Source organism: Mobula birostris, chromosome 6, assembly GCF_030028105.1.
Source record: "Mobula birostris isolate sMobBir1 chromosome 6, sMobBir1.hap1, whole genome shotgun sequence".
Lineage (NCBI taxonomy): Eukaryota > Metazoa > Chordata > Chondrichthyes > Myliobatiformes > Myliobatidae > Mobula > Mobula birostris.
Window position 1 is genome coordinate 75,275,403 of NC_092375.1, and position 18,020 is coordinate 75,293,422.

An 18,020-nucleotide genomic window follows, 5' to 3' on the forward strand; every position below is an offset into this window, starting at 1 on the left:
TCAGTGCTGGACCCTCAACTGTTCACGATATACAGTAACGATCTGGGAGAGGGGACCAAGCGTAGTGTATCTAAGTTTGCTGATGATACTAAATTGAATGAAAAAGCAAATTGTGCAGAGGATACGGAGAGTCTGCAGAGAGATATAGATAGGTTATATGAGTGGGCAAGGGTCTGGCAGATGGAGTACAATGTTGGTAAGTGCAGGGTCGTCCACTTTGGAAGGAAAAATAAAAGAGCAGGTTATTATTTAAATGGTAAAAAATTGCAGCATGCTGGTGTGCAGAAGGACTTGGGAGTGCTTGTGCACGAATCACCACAGGTTTGTATGCAGGTGCAGCGGGCTATCAAGAGGGCAAATGGGATGTTGGCCTTCATTGCTAGAGGGATTGAACTTAAGAGCAGGGAGGTTATTCTGCAACTGTACAGGGCACTGGTGAGGCCGCACCTGATGTACTGTTTGCAGTTCTGGTCTCCTTACTTGAAGAAGGATATACTGGCTTTGGAGGTGGTGTAGAAGAGTTTCACCAAGTTGATTCCAGAGATGAGGGGGTTAGACTATGAGGAGAGAATGAGTTGCCTGGAACTGTACTTGCTGGAATTCAGCAGAATGAAAGGAGATCTTATAGAATCATACACAGTTATGAAAGGGATAGATAAGATAGAGGCAGGAAAGTTGTTTCCACTGGTAGGGAGACTAGAACTAGGGGACATAGCCTCAAGATTCGTGGAGTAGATTTAGGATGGAGATGAGGGGGGACTGCTTTTCCCAGAGAGTGGTGAATCTGTGGAATTCTCTGTACAATGAAGCAGTGGAGGCTACCTCAGTAAGTATATTTAAGACAAGTTTGGATAAATTTTAGCATAGTAGGGGAATTAAGGATTAGGAGGAAAAGGTAGAGAGGTGGAGGTAAGTCCATGGTCAGATCAGCCATGATATTATTGAATGGTGGAGCAGGCTCAACAGGCCAGATGGCCTTCGTCTGCTCCTATTTTTTATGTTCTTATTGTTCTTACCGCCAGGAAGAAGGTACAGAAGCCTGAAGACACACACTCAGCAATTCAGGAACAGCTTCTTCCCCTCTGCTATCTGGTTCCTAAATGGACATTGAACCCATGAACATTACCTCACTTATTTTTATATGTATTTTTAATCTAACTATTATATATATATACACACATATACATACATACACACACACACACACACACACACACACACACACACACACACACACGGTGATTAATAAGTTTGTGGCCTAAGGTAGAAGGAGTCATACATGTACGCACTTAGTCCAGCGGTCGTGGAGCATACGGATCCCTTCTTTGTAGAAGTGGTGCACAGCTGGGGTGATTGATAAGTTCATGGCCTAAGGTAGAAGGAGATGAGTTATACAGCTCTTGTTACATGCATGTGCAGTTCAACTCCTTGAGTGAAAATGCAGAAAGTTTGAAGTTAATAGCTCATCTCCTTCTACCTTAGGCCACGAACTTATCAATCACCCCTGCTGTGGACTACTTCTGGAGGTCCAAGACGCTGACCTGTACAAAGAAGGGATCCATGTGCTCCATGACCGCTGGACTAAGTGTGTAAATATAGGAAAAATAAATGTGCTAGGTTTTCTAAAATTGACTCCTTCTACCTTAGGCCACAAACTTATCAATCACCACTTATCAATCACTTATCAATTGGTCTTTTCCAATTGCAGGGATTGTGTGCTTCCAATATCTCCTGCTTTTACTTTTACATAAGGCTAGTTCAGGTTTACTCTATTTGCATGATACCAGTCAGTTCTCCAACCTCAAACTGAAAAGATGCTCTTGTTTCCTACGTCAAGTACAATTCAGATGCATAGGAGAGTCAGAGGAAGTCACAAGCATGTGATTGTCAGCATTGGCTGAAAATTTAAAAATTCTGCTTTTATTTCTTTAAATCAGACTATTTCACAAGTGATATATTGCTACTGAACATTCGGGAATGAATAAAAAAGTTCAAGTTCTGTTGCTGTAAGCAGATAGTTGTTTCAGGGAGAGGTACAGCAAAACAATTTCAGACTCTACCCAGGCCACTGGGGAAATTAGATCCAGTTAATTAACCAATCTAATGATAACCGTAACAATTACAGATTGTTGAAAAAATCTATCTTGTTCATTGATATCCTTCAGGGTGGTAAATCTGCTGTCCTTATCCAATCTGGACTTATTATGTTTCCAGACACAACAATGTTGTTGACTGCCCTTTGAAGTCGCCTGGCAAGCTAACTGATTCAAGGTCAACAAATTCTGGCTAAGCTACTGATGTCCTCATCCCACGAAAATATAAATCAAAGAAATATATACTGGTAAAGCCATTGATGGTCACTACAATGATGTCAAAGTACAAAATTAATGAAGAGAGAATTAATGTAAATAAATAAAATAAAGTTTTAATTATTGTAGCAAAATATTATTTTTTTAAAATAGGGACACACAAAACTATTGATTTCTCAACACATTGGCTCATTAAGAGATGAATATATTATTGGAAATAATTATTCAATGTAAATATTGCATAGTATAGTTCAACACTACAGAATTCCATTTTGTACTCTTGCAATGGTTAGTCTCCTAGTTCAACCACATACAACATGTAGGAAATGAACACTAATTACAGATTCTGTTATTATAAATCATCTTTTAATTATTTCTCAGCAAGAGAACATTATTCTACAATATTCAAATAGTGAAATATGTCTTACTGTACTTTCTGTTTCTATTCTGTATGAATTTTTATCTTAATAACCAAGCCATTAATTTTAAAAAGGAAGTACGAGTTTTTTTAGATCCAATTCATTGTTTTCAAAGTCATCACAGAAAAGGAGAGCCCCATTATTTCCTTTCAGTTTGCTTTTTACTCAATCAAACACTTACCTGTATGTTAACACTGCCTGGAAAAGTTCTATGATAAATATTCCCTGTGTACAACATTCAGCTGTAAGTTAACTTCACTGTTTACTGGATATGATCATCACCAGTCAAAAACAGCAGTGGTTTCGTGATGGATTTCCAAATGTAAGATCAAAGCGGGATTTTCATTTTGCTGGAAGGAAGAAACCACTCAGGTCAAGGAACTGTGTTTTAACTATTATTAGTGTGTTAAGCTATCGATGCATTCAGAAAGAATACTCCTTTGGTCCCCCTAAAAGTTGTGATGTGGCAGCATCAGCACTGGACTTTGAGGCAGATGGTGCTGAGTTCAAATCCAGCCGGGTCCCAACCTGGGCAGCTGCAGTATCTGTGCAGAAGAAAGGCTTGGCAATCTACTTTGGTATCTTGTCATTGCAACCTATAGACAACTACACTATCCATAGGGTCACCATGAGTCGATGACAACTTGATGGCACTCAACAACAGCCACAGAAGTTGCGAAGCTGGCCAAAGAAAAAATGTTAAGGTAGTGGTTTATGTCGATAAAGTTATATAAAATGGGACTTGTGCAACTCTGCTGAACATAACTTCAATTTACATTCTTTAACCTGTAAGGGGTGTCAGCCCTTAATGTCACACTCCCAGCAGCAATGAGACAGCAATTGCCCATCCTGTTGTGTCATGTGGAAGAGGCTGCAGAGGAGAGTGAGAGAGCCCCTGCATTTACTGAAAAAGACCTGGATGCCTTCATCTGTGAGTTAAGTACCAGGGATGATAGTCTGTCTGATAGTAGACCTTCCTGCGGCAGTGTAAGAAGCTCTTGGCAGGGGTGGCTACTATTGTCTCCAGTAAGAGTAAGAATCCTCAGTCAACAAAGCAATACACAAATATATTTCATATCCTTATGAGATATGTCAGGGATTTGCAGACACGGTTGTACTGATCCATTTCAATAACTATTAACATTTATTTATTTAGAGATACAATGTGGAATAGGCCTTACCAGCCCTTCAAACCACACCACCAGCAACCCCCAGTTTGAACTCTAGTCTAACCCCAATCACAGGACAACTTACAATGACCAATTAGCCTACAAAGCAGTATGTCTTTAGACTGAAGAAAGAAGACTGGAGCACCTGGACAAAACCCACACATTCCACAATTTTGATATCAGTTAGAATGTGTCATGAAGGTTAAATTATTAACCCAGCTTCCTGAAAGTGAATATCATCAGCTCAGTGGCAACTTTGAAACCTGTGCCAATAAAGTATTTGTAAATCTGGTTTATTGCAATAAATTAAACATTGAAAGATGTTGGAACATAAGTAATTTGGAGTCTGGAATTCATCTTTAACATAAGATTAACAGTTCTTGTTGGCAGCTGTTTAGTAGCCACAGGACATTTTCAAACTAAAGGTTAACCAGCGGATTACACAAAGGAAATTTATGTCCAAGGACCACTGGTGATGGTGCTGTTTGAAGTTAAGAAGCAGTAACACAAATGAATGCCCAACAGCAAGATCATTATCTGGAAAATTTACTGCAAAGCCTGAAGAATACATTCTCCCAAAACAGGAGGCTACAGGCCTGGGAATTTCATCATTAAATCACCTGAACTCCTTGTGAAGAGCCAGGGGAGGGGGGAGGGGGTTAGCTCCATTAGAGATTTCTCAGAGGTAACACAAAATGCTGGAGGAACTCAGCAGACCAGGCAGTATCTATGGAAAAGAGTAAACAGCCGACATTTCAGGCCGAGACCCTTCCTCAAGACTCAGAGGTAAAAGCAATTTAAAATAAGTTGAAAGGCCAATGGTCTTTGAAAACAGGAGAAACATAGCAAAATCTCTGTCATTCACACTCAGCAAAGGCAAGATACACATTTAACAACTATATGTGCAATATATTACGTTTTCCTATTTCATCAGAATATCCAATTTTTGTAAAAGAAAATTTATCATATGATCGTCTTTGATTCATATTAGTTTATTGTCATTTATACCAAGTGGAATGAAATTGTAAACAGCATAAAAAGAGTAAACAATAGACATTGTAATAATAAATTCAACAATAGTGATGAGCGCAAAAACAACAGAATGGTGCAAAGTACGGTAATGCAAACTGAGGAAATGCAAAAAGAAAAGCAAAAGTAGCAATAACACAAGAACACTAGAGTTGAAAGTAATTTTGAGGCAAAACTACTCAATGTGACCATGGACCAATATCATTAAGCGGTTGGGAACCGCTGCTCTGGACAATATCTTCAATAAATTACCAAAACAGTCATAAAAATTTAGATAATTTCTAAGAGGCTTTGCCTGTTGACTGAGATGAATGGAAGCTTAGCAGGTAGAGTTGCCAAGGTAACTAACTCCCATCATACAGGATTGTATAATACTCAATATTAATTTAGTAAAAATTTGCAAGATTTTGATAGCTGGAATTAAAAAATGCAGTCATGTCTAACAGTATTGATTGTTTCAGTTCCCAGGAGGAATGAAGCCACAGTATTCAGTCCAGTGCTGGGCAAGAAAGAAACCGCAATGCAAGGATCATTAAATGATGGTATGAAACAAATAAGCTGCTGAAAGTCTGAAAAGTGTGAAAATAGGTGACTTTAAATGTTCCAGCGTTTCATCAGTGCAGTGCTAGTGACGCTCTGAAGTAACCAAAATAGTCCAATTCATCAGGTGTGTAAGATGGGTGAGACCAGTGCATCTACTGGTTAGTGTGTGTGTGTGTTTAGGGGTTGGGAAGCTGGATGGGGAACGGTGGTGGTGGCTATGTTGACAGTTAGGTGACTGCCTGACAGAGGATACTTAATATGAAACCCAGGCTTTATTTAAATGGTATAGACACCAAATGAATATCCTGATACAGCTTTCTGATTTCAGCCTGATCTAAAACTGAGCTATTGGTTTTGATGCTATTTTTATAGAGAAACCGAGAGGTATCAAGTTTTATAATGCAGGATATCACCAATTTTTAATAGAAAACTTTGGGTAAATTAAGAATTAGCAATTAATTGCAGCAGGTGTATACAAAATGGGCAGTGACAGGCTGGATATTCTTCATATCCTCCCCAATTTTCCTTCACACATTGAAATTGAATTCCAAACACTTGGGTTTTAGAGGCTTGAAAATAATGAACTCAGGAAGGAACATTGTGGAGAGGCAGGAAAGTCTAAAGCATGGCCTTAAGGAAAATATAAATGTTCAAAGGAGTCTTGCTCATCAAAAAAATGGCAAAATGGAGATCAAGACAAAATATCTTGGTTGGTAGCATTCTTGCCCCCTAAACCTTGAAGGTTGTGAACTCAGGTCTGACTCAAGCATAAATCTTTAGGCAGATATTCCAGTCTAGGACTGAAGAAGTTCTGTTATATCTGCTGGCACTTGTATGAGACTTTATCAGCTGTCTCAGGTTGATGTAAAAGACTCTGTGGCACTATTTCTTGGAGGAGCAGGTCCAGGGTAACCTGGCCGAACTATATCCATCCCTTAGTGAGAGAGATTGTTTGCTTATTATAACATTGGTGTTTAGGGGGAGTTATGGTACAGACTGGCTACTGAATTTTCTACCGTACAGCAGATCCTCTACATCAGTGAGACCCGATGTAAATTGGGGGACCGCTTTGTCGAGCACCTTTGCTCCATCAACAAACAGGATTTCCCATTGGCCAACCATTTTAATTCCAATCCCCATTCCCATTCCAGTATGTCAGTCCATGGCCTCTTCAACTGCCATGATGAGGCCACCCTCAGGTTGGAGGAGCAACATCTTACATTCCATCTGGGTAGCTTTCAACCTGATGCTGTGAACATTGATTTCTCGTATGTCCAGTAATTTTCCCCCTCCCCCTTCCCTTTTATTCCATCCCCCACTCTGGCTTCCCTCTTACCTCTTCCCTTCACCTGCCTATCACCTCTCCCTACTGCCCCTCCTTTTTCCCTTTCTTACATGGTCCATTCATCTCTCCTATCAGATTCCTTATTTAGCCCTTTACCTTTTCTACCTATTGCCTCCTATCTTCTTACTTCATCCCCTCTTTCTCACCTACCTGGCTTCACCTATCACCTTCTGGCTTGTACTCCTTCCCTCCCCCCACCTGCTTATTCTGACTTCTTCCTCCTCCCTTTCCAGCTCTGATGAACGGTTGTAGTCCGAAACATCGACTGCTTATTCATTTCTAGAGATGCAGCCTGACCTGCTGAGTTTCTCTAGCATTTTGCATGTGTTTCTTTAGTTTAATATGCTTTGATACATCCTGAGGGTCCTAGATACCAGAAGTGTTACATGATCCTTATTCTCCAATGCTAGAGATTTCTGTCCAGTATTTCTAAGGTGAAAATGAGGGAACAATTGTGTGGACTTTTATTCCATTATGTGCCTGTAAGTATGACAACAAAAGGAATCATTTTCACCTACTTTTGAAAAGATTCCTATTAAAAAGCCTTTCTCCTCTCAAAGTAGAATTATCAAAAATACAGTATATACGTTTGTATATAAAACGGTTATAATAATATATAACAGTTGAAATTTGCTAATAAGAAAGCTCTCTGTGGTTCTCTTTAGATTTTTCAGTGGACTGCAATTTTAATCAAGGAGTTTGTGAATGGATACAGGACACAGAGGACGACTTTGACTGGAAAGTCACTAACCCGCCTAACGGTGCTTTTTAAATTAATTTATAATTGAAAGTAATGAATTTAATGAATAAAAACACTCCAATTTGACATGCATTAATTTCAACAGAAACAGGGGATAGTTAAAGCATGGAAGACGACAAAGTCTGTACCTATTCTGCACAACAGCAATCCAGCTAGTCCCATTCCCCTGACATCTCCTCACAACCCCACAAATTCTTTCCTCTCAAAGCTTAATCCAACACCTTGTTCAGCACTAAAAATTAATTTGCCACTCCATTACCCCAGTAGTGCTCTCTAGATCCCAACAAACCACTACACTAGAAATAAACTTTTCCTGATGTTCTTTGTGCTTTTCTCAGTCGCCTTGAAGCAGCTTGCTGTTGACACCTCTGCAAGTGAAAACCGTTTCTTTCTGTCTATACCCTTCTTCACTTTAAATATCACTCTCAGGTATCCTTGCAGCCTAAAAGTTCAAAGTTCAAAGTGCATTTCTTATCAAAGTATGTACGTATACAATATACAATCTTGAGATTTGTCTTCTTGCAGGCAGCCACAAAACAAAGAAACACCAGAGAACCCTTTTTAAAAACACACACACACACACACACACACACACACACACAGCAAAATGTATGAAAAACACCTGTCCATTCATGTCCTCCCTCACCTCCATTCAGGGCCTGAAATAATCCTTCCAGGTCAGGCAAAATTTCACCTATGAATCTGAATCTGTTGGGATTGTCTACTTTCCACAGCAAACAACTGCAACTTCATCATTCTATCTACTGCACATATGCAAAGTCCTTCATTTCTGGAATCATTTCAGTAAATCTCTTCCAAAGCCTCTCCAAAGCCTTCGCATCTATCCTTAAGTATAATGCCCAAAACTGGACAAAATACTCAAATTGTGGCCAAGCATTTGTACTTATTTCTTTTTAACAATTGAGTCACAAACATAAATCTAGAAATTAATGCTTTCATTGTCTGGACATTCCATTAATTTCCATTGATCAATTTATTTGGCCGCAGGAAAAGGCATAACTTAATACATTCAATTGATGCCAGTTAGTAGCTCACAACAATGACGATTGCACACAATGAGTTGGCTTGATCTGGGAAATAACACAAGGATAAAAACAGAGCAGTATTAATTGAGATAGCTTTGAAACATCAAGCTGAACTGTCTCCTCATGCACAACAAATTTTTATGGTTTCTTTCCAACAAGTACTTGGTATTGCTCTGCGATTACCATACCTCTTTTTGCACACTCAGTGTTCCACTTCCATCTTTTGATCACTTTGCCTTCCCTTTCTCCCTAATTCCTGCCACCAACACATCACTACTGACAAACTGTTATGCTACTAAGGAGGACATATCAGAAATGTCCTCCTTCTTCAAACATCTGAGACGTCCTCTTTCTTCAAAGAATGGGATTTCCCTTCTTCCATCATTGGTGCTGCTCTCACCTGCATATCCTCCATTTCCCAGACGTATGCCCTCACCCCACCTTCTCGCTGCCTTAGCATTGGCCTCACCCATCACCTCATGAGCTTCCACACTCAGCACGTTATTCTCCACAACTTCACCCATCTTCAGAGGATCCTACCACCTAAACACAAGGAAACCTGCAGATGCTGGAATTTCAAGCCACACATGAAAATTGCTGGTGAAGGCAGCAGGCCAGGCAGCATCTATAGGCATCTTCCTATAGATGCTGCATGGCCTGCTGCGCTCACCAGCAATTTTTATGTGTGTTGCCACCACCTAACACTTCTTTATCTCCACCCCCCCCCCACTCTCTGCTTTCCACTGGGATCGCTCTCTCCATGATTCCCTTGTCCATTTGTTTTTCCCCAATAATCTCCCTCCTGGTACTTACCCCTGCAGGTGGAAGAAGTGCCACACCTGCCCATTTACCATCTCCCTCACCTCCATTCAGGGCCAGAAACTGTCCTTCCAGGTCAAGGAACACTTCAACTGCAGATGTATTATGGTTGTCTACTGTGTCCGGTTCTTCCGATCCAGCCTCCCCTACGATGGTGAGACCCAGTGTAGATTAGGAGACCGCTTTGTTGTGCAACCACTCCATCACAAAAAGCAGGATTTCCTGATGGCCAACCATTTTGGTTCCAACCCCATTCCCAGTTCAGCTTGTCAATCCATGGCCTCTTCTACTGCCGTCATAAGGCCACTGTCAATTGGAGCAACACCTCATATTCCATCTAGCCTCTGACTTGATAGCGTGAACAGAAATTTGTCTAACTTCCAATAAATTTTCCTCCTCCCATTTCCCTCTTCTTTAATTCCCCACTCTGGCTCCCCTTTTCTTCTCACCAGTATATCACCTCCCCCAGTGCCCCTCCTCCTTCCTTTTCTCCCATGGTCAATTCCTGTCCTGTCAGATTCCTCTTCTCAACCCCTTTACCATTTCTACTTATCACCTCCCAACTTCTTACTTCAGCACCCTCTCCCACCCACCTGGCTTCACCTATCACCTTCTGGGTGGTACTCCTTTACCTCCCCCAACTTTCCCATACCGGCTCCTGCCCCCTTCCTTTCCAGTCGTGATGAAGGGTTGCAGCCCATAATGTGACAGTTTATGCATTCCCATAGATGCTACCTGACCTGCTGTATGTGTTACTCTGGATTTCCAGCACCTGCAGAATCTCTTATGCTTCTGCTATTCTTGTGTTTGCTGTTTCAATGCAGAAGAGTTTAACACCAAATTCATCACGGTTTGTATTAACTCACTGTTTCACATCTGCTTTCAATCTTGAAGGCAGGATAAATCATGAGCCTCAGTCTTCAGGTAACTTTCAGAAGGTAAATGGAGTTTTGGAAGACATCCTAGATTAACACTTGTTATTTCCCAATTACAAGCGAACGGGCACTACATGGCAGTCCCTGCATTTGTTGGGCTGAAGAATGAAGTTGGTCATTTGAAGCTTCTTGTTGGTGATCTGGTTCCGAAGAAGGATTTCTGTTTGACCTTTAAATATCGGCTTGTGGGAGAGAGGATTGGAAGTCTCCGGGTACTTTTCAATAATGGGAATCCTTCATTCTGGGAGAGGACCAGAGACAAAAAGGAAGACTGGAAGGTTGGAAGCATTACAATAACTGCTAGAAACAGTTCTGAAACCCAGCAAAATGTAAGTCAACAAGATACTCACTACACTAATAAAGCAAACAGTTCAAGCTTTTGATTGATGGATTTAATAAGGAAGGGAAATAGGATTCCTGTGGTTTAGATAAATACATACACACTGCATAAAATGTCTTGGTCTGATTACAGCCTGTAATCTCAACAATAAAATGATCTTGAAAATTGATGGGAATAAATTAAACACACATGCAACTGAAGTAAATTATTTCAACATTCAACAGAATGATTTAAGCCCTTAACATCTGATTCTCCCTCATCGTGTCTGTGAACTGTGAAGCCCATCCACTGTGCAGGTATCTCACACAGCCATGTTCCCAAATTTTCTCTCCAGTAATTTGCCACATTTTGGAAATAAAATTGAGGAGGATTTTTAAAATTTTTGATTTTGTTCCCACTTTGAAGTTCAATAATTAACACAAGAAAACTTTTAAGCACAATTTCCCTACGCCTAAAAAAGTTGGAGGATATCAATCACTTTCACCAATATCCATGATTTTATTGAAGGAATCAGACAGAAGGGTGAAATTCACATTAATTTTAGACAACACAGACACTTTTATTATCAAGAAGCTGATAAAGCTACAAGATTGCGTGATATTGGAATTTAGATTTCTAAGCTGCTGATTCTTGCAGTGCAACTCACAAAATAGAGAAAACCATCATTTTCATCTTAAGGCTCTTCAACTCCCACTTTGTATGGTTAAAAATAACAACAAAGAATGCTGGAAATACTCAGCAGCTCAGTCAGCATATATGGAGGGAGAAACAGAACTAGTGTTTCATCAGAATAGAAAAGTAAATAGGTATAAAACAAGATCTGAGTTGTAAGTAAAGGGGCAGAACAAAAGGGAAAACATTTCCCTCTCTTTCTTTCTTTACATCTTTAAACTTGCATTATCCTTAAACTTTGACATTTCTATTGAAAGGTCACAGGCCTAAAATATTAACTGTGTTTCTCTGTCCACAGATACAGCCTGGTTAGCTGAGTATTCAAACATTTTCTGGTCTCACTTCAGATTTTCAACATCTACACTTTTTTGTATATGAATTACCAGATTATAATCATGTTTCAAACTCCATTATAAAGATTGTGTTTTAAAAGACTTTTGCATGCTCAGATAACTAATTATTTCTTTATGAAGCAAATTTGATTTTATGTTTTGAGTACTCCAAAGATGATTAAAATGAAAATCTGCAAAATGCAATTTGTTTTACATCAAGATACTTGGCATAAAATAAATGAAACAAATGGATATTAGTCATTCTGTTCAGAGTGCTTAAAGCACATGCTTCAGATTCCGGCAGAATAAATGGATATTCTGTTAAAAGTATTTTCCAAGAACTGTATCTCAGTATGGGGAGGTGGAGAGAAGAAGGGGAAGTTTTCTCTATGTTGCCCAATGCAGAAATCTGTTAAGCAACATTGTTTCATTTGGATGGACAGACAAGGGCAGGGTCAACTCTTGTGACATTAGATAGACTTTTGCCTTTGAGAAATAAAATGTTGCAGATGCTGTAAACCTGAAATAAGAATGGAGCATGCTAGAAATATTGATGACTGAGGCAGCATCTGTAGAGAGACAAGAGTTAATGTCTCAGATTGATGATGCTTTAAGGCATGTTTTAGGTTGCTGAAGAGCAACAGTGGAGATGTTTGTGATATGAAGACCAAGAGAAAATGAATGGGCACTCACTGAGTGAAGCTGAGGATTTTTGTTTTTGTTATCTGACCTGTAATCTGGTGGTACTGGATCATTGAACCACAATAGAAGCTGCTGGGTTTTAGAGCAATGAGATCAATGGAGTCACAGTAGTATATGAATGACGATTTCAGTTACAATGGGAAAAATTATCGTTGGCTCTCGGTGGAAATACAGGGTTTATGGAGGTGAATGATGTGGAGCAAAGTATTCTAGATGTGACTGAGGAATAGGTGTGGAGCCTGGGACAAGTAAATCCCACCCAAAGGCTCCGATTGAGAGGCCTGCAAAAACCTATGTTATTACCTAGAAGGGGTCTGGCACCTCCAAGAGGACCACAACCTTATCATGGTTTGGAAGTTTGCATCACTCAATGACCCAGAGAGCTATGTTGGCTGGAGTCAGGGCTTTATGCTTTAGATCTTGGTAGAGTCACCCATGCCAAACAGGTCAAAGGGCAGAAGCCAGATTAAGAGTGGTTCTATGGTTCTCCAGGTTCGGGGGTTCAGCTGAGGGGTAACAACCCTGACTGGTAAAACAAAATTGTTATGGAAACAGCTATGAAGAACCCTTCTGCATCTGAGTGGCCAAGGACAAACAGCGATGGAGGACTTTCATTGCTACACTAAACGCCAGCAGGCGTAACTGGCAGTAGGTAAGGAGTCCAGCAGAGTTGACCTGATTGGGAATTTGTCACAGTGTAGGCCCTGCTGGTTTAGGTCTTCAGATCAACAGAACCCAATCTGCATTTAAAGAAGGACTAGAAACCTTCTTGCACCTTTGTAGAGAGGAGATTAAGGTCAGGAATTGAGTGACACACAGAGCAATGTAAATAAAGACCTTATTCTACTGCCTCTGCTCAGTTTCTCTTGGTACTGTAAGTTAAGTAGCCGCTATTAAATCTTTTGCATGGTCTTTTATGTCTTCATTGTCTCTTCAGAATGCTTTCCAATTAGTCTCACCCTCTAATTGCATCCTTACACAGAGTCGCGGAGTCATACAACATGAAAGTGGCCCTTCAGCTGAAGTGATCCACACCAACCAAGATTCCCATTTGTCTGCATTTGGCCCATATCCCTCTTATCCTGTCAAGGTTTTACATGCTGTTAATGTACCTGTCTCAACCATTTCCTCTGGCAGTTCATTCCATATGCAGACCACCCTCTGGGTAAAAATGTGGTTGAAGGTTTCAGTAGGGTATTGGTAGGTTTTCTGTGCTAGTGATGGATAAAACTTCAACAGTTCCTGTTGGTCTGAATACTATTCAAAACCTCCTGTATATGCGCAGTGATTGAGATATTGAATTAAGTTTACATGTGGTCCATAAGATTATGTGGAATGCACCTAAATAGTCACAAAGACTGAAAATCTTACATTAAATTTGCAAAACAACCCTAGGGATACTCACGAAGAATAAAACTACTATATTTACATGATTGCCTGGACTCCACTTCCTAAAGCAAGCAGTACTTTGACTGCAAATCAAATAAAATGTATCGCCAGCTGTATCCGATATTTTCTGCAGGAACAAGGGATTTATTTTATTTTTGTTAAGAGGTATCATGACACACAGAGCATATTTTCCAATGACCCATTATGGTAGGTTTGTACTGGTTAAGAAACAGGAACAAATTTATACTTCCTGCTGAAATGCTCTCCCAACACTCCATCCTGCATATGAAATATGTTTCTTAAATATGCTGCCAAATGTAGTAAGCATATTTGTCTCCGATATTTGTAGCAGCCTACTTTAGTAGAAGCTTCAGCAGTGGACTGATTTAACTTTGAGTACTGAAGTGATGTAATTGTGATTGGGTTGAAATAGAATTGCCTAACTCAGAAGATCTCCCAGGAGAGTGAAAATCGAGGCGGTGGGGTGAATTAAGATCACAGTCTTTGATACTGGAGACCACATTGTCTAAAAATTTGGATCACAGATTGGTCAATGATGTGCAAATCCTGAGAGTTTTCATATAGCTACTCTGGACCTTAGCAATACTAATTATAAAGGAATTTTTATATGATGAATGGGTTAGTGCTGAGGAAAAGCTTAGAACTTTCCTCATGGATTTAGAAAGCAGATCATATTGCTGGTCAGCCTGAATCATTTGCTCAATATCTCAAAGCAACTTCAGCCAAAAGCTGAGGCAGGTTATTTTAAACAATTTTTTGGCGTTGCTTTTGCTGACTAGACCAAAATTCATTGCCCCATTGGATGAGGTTGAGCGTGGATGTCTACGTGATACTCCACACAGGGCAATGCGATATGGAGAGCAAGCTGTTGCCCATGCAGCAGACTCCCCTAATCCATGCAGCTGATGAGTCCAGAGAACGGCAAAGACCAATACAGTTTGGTACCAGTGCATCGCAGGAGTGCCAGTCAGCAATGAACTCAGTTTAGGACTGCCACAGGGACTCCAGCTCCATATGTTTCCTTGGGGTTTATTCCCGAAGCCTTCGGCATGAGTGGATATAACCGCGAGGCAGCGGAGTTTTAAGATGAAGCTTTCCTTCTCCTACATGAGCTGCCAGCCACAGTTGACGAGCCCCATCTGCCTGAAGCAACTGGTGCCAACAACCAGCCTTTGCTCCTTCTCCTGTCAGTAGAAACAACTCTGCTAGACTTAGTAGGTAAGCTACATGTGAAGGCCAGGAGCTGGGCTTGGTTGTCAGAGGCTATATCCCCACTACCACCCCCACCCCCCCCCCCCCCACCATTGGCTATAAGAAACCTATTCTAATTCCCCCAGAAACATGGTCTTGGTTTGATATTTGAACTGCTACAGCCTGTATTGGTTATAATTTGTTACATCTGTTCAAAGACATTAGTAAGCCAGTTTTTTTTTAAATATCAGTCAGTTTTATTGTCACTCATTTAGGTACAAGCTTTTGCTTTATTTTCAATATTTTTAAAAGTCTATATATAAGTTCTGAAAGGGCTTAATGGGATTTGAACTCATGCTCCCTGGATCAGAAATCCTGACTAGAACGCAAATGTTTTGCATTATAAATTTAATCAGGTGGCTTGGGCAAGTTTTGAGAATGGAAACTGCTGGAATAATTTTTATGGTACTACACAAAGAGAGATGGAGAGAGAGGAAGAGAAAGAGAAAGAGAAAGAGAAAGAGAGAGAGAGAGAGAGAGAGAGAGAGAGAGAGAGAGAAAGAACGAACACCTCCTAACCAGCTCAAGACCAAGAGTAACAACAATGAAGTGAAATCATTCACTATCTCTGCTGACCAGACTGATGGGAATTTAACAGCAGCATTAATTAGAGGGACTCTTTTAATTATCAGTTATGTTATGATTTTCTTTTTTGTTTCAATTACTTTGCAGATTGTCTTTGAAGCAAAACGAGGAAAAGGCAGTACTGGTGAAATAGGATTGGACAGTGTTATTCTAATCTCTGGGCCTTGCAGAGAAGAAATTTCAGAGAATGACGACTGAGAGACATAAATTTCAATTTCAGCTTCCTAAATTCTTCAGTCTGCAAACACACGATAGCACCTCAAATGACTTGATTGTTCACCAGCATATAAAACTAAGTCATTTTTCAATGCGGTACTCTCATTCTGATGCCAGCTCTTATATGGCAGTATAGGATTCCTACACACAACATTGTGGTATTAACTATAATCAGCATCATGTTTCCTAACTGTATAATTGTAATGCTGTACTGGTGCTATTTATGTCAGGTCTGCACTCCTTCAGTAATCTTTAATCTACTTCTCACCTGCCAGGGCTCTCATTCAGCCCATAGAGTATTCAGTTCTTTGACAGAGTTTTGTTGTCATGAGTCAACTGTATTTTTTCCAATGCAGTATCAATACTACCAAAGCAATTTGATGAAGCACAAGGTTCTTGTAAATGTATTCAATGTAAAAGCAATAACAATCTGATATTTAAACTTGACACAGCCATTATCTTCAGGGATCTTCAGTGATTTCTGTTGGCTTGCAAAGAATGAATGGCCCCTACTCCTCTTTTACTTCCATGCAACTGCTAAGTTTCTGGATGCACAGAGCAGGAAAGGGAACATGATCCTCTTGCCCCAAATTCAGTGTGGTCCTGAGATTTATTAGGTTTTGAGAAGACCTTAGCCAATGCCTGCAGTAAGTGCAGACCTGAGTATCCCAAGTATGTCTTAAGTTAATGATGCTTTGGTAGCTGAGATCCTAAATCATACAATTCCAGATAGTCTGGCAGTTAACTGTAAAGTGTCCACAGACCTTCCTTTTACTGTTCTTCAGTGGCAATCTTCAGAGTACCAACTGGCAAATGGGAAGGGGAACTGGATACACAGAGAAGATTCAAGGCTAATGTGTACAATGTTGAGAAGATTCAAGTTATTAATATCAATGTGAATCCACCACGTTAATATCATGGCTTAACCTCAATCAATATAACTGATGTGTTCTGCAAAGGTGTTACATTTTGAATTCAGTATTTTGTATTATTTCCTGTGTATTCGTACAACATTTTTGCAATAAATTTTGCTCTTTATAGATAACTCTCTCTCTCAATTTTCTTTTTCAATAGCATTTTCACTGACTGAAGCCTCAAATTGCTATGGTAATGAAAGGTGAGAGACATTCCCAGCTCTTGAGTTGGGAGGGCATCCACAGACTAGCTGTTCAGCCCAGTGATCTATCTTCAGAAGGAAGCAGTATTGAGCTGTTGCTGTCGTTCAGTTCTGCTGAATGGAACAATTAGGACAATTGATAGATGATGGGAAGTGCTAATTGGCCTATGACCGTTTTCCTGTGCTCATTTGACTTGTCAAAAGATGTTGCCATAGCTTGAGAGATTATATTATAAACTGATATTCATCATTTAAAGTAATGAGAAAAACTGTAACTACTTAACTTCAGTAAAGCCAGATATGAAGCCATCCACTTTGGATCCAAAATGATAAATCTGTATACTTTCTAAATGATGTAAAGCAGGAAGTGATGGGGAAGGGGGGGTGGGGGTTCAAAGAGATATTTCTAATCCAGAAAGTCATTCCTACACCGCATGCACAAGGTCAAGTCCACCCCAAGTACTGCTTATTGTTGTCTTTCAGTTGTATTTACTGGTTCTACTCACTCTGTGTTCAATTTTTAATGGTATTGAGTTTGCTGACCATTTCTCAACTCTAACAAAGACCTTAAGCTCTATTATACAGGGCTTAAAGTCTTTGTCTGAGTTTAGAACTTTGTGGTATAACGTCCTGCTTTTCACCATTTAGAAAGTATTCAAATAGCCACACTAAAGGAATGTTATACTGTAACTACCCAATCTTCAAAGACTAGCTCACTTCACTGTTTATTCTCCAAGGTAAGTTTGCTGCCAATACCTACCATTTGAGTGGTGGGTCACCACTCCCTACAAGGAGAAGATACTTCCAACTAACAAAGTAGTTCAGAAACCGAAGCTGGTGGAATGGCTTCTGGTTCTTCATTTTTCTTGATGTTCCTTAGCCCACTCCTAATAAGCCTGAACTACTCTCCACAATTATATCCTTTCCAGCCACTTGGGTGACTTCACAAGCATGTGATAGTTCCTCAGATATCCTTTTAACACAAAGCATATAAAAACAATATTTGGGGACATAGATCCTA

At 40.0% G+C, this 18,020-nt stretch overlaps 1 protein-coding gene across 1 annotated transcript in view; it reads left to right on the forward strand.

Moving 5' to 3' along the window:
• egfl6 (EGF-like-domain, multiple 6) overlaps positions 1-16,779 on the forward strand; it is a 72,001-nt gene extending 55,222 nt beyond the window's left edge. The window contains exons 12-15 of the mRNA XM_072259711.1: positions 5,388-5,468; positions 7,480-7,575; positions 10,435-10,703; positions 15,754-16,779. Coding sequence (XP_072115812.1) covers positions 5,388-5,468; positions 7,480-7,575; positions 10,435-10,703; positions 15,754-15,864 — 557 coding nt within the window. The 3' untranslated portion in view covers positions 15,865-16,779. The remainder of the gene's footprint in view (positions 1-5,387; positions 5,469-7,479; positions 7,576-10,434; positions 10,704-15,753) is intronic.
• Positions 16,780-18,020: the final 1,241 nt, after the last annotated feature.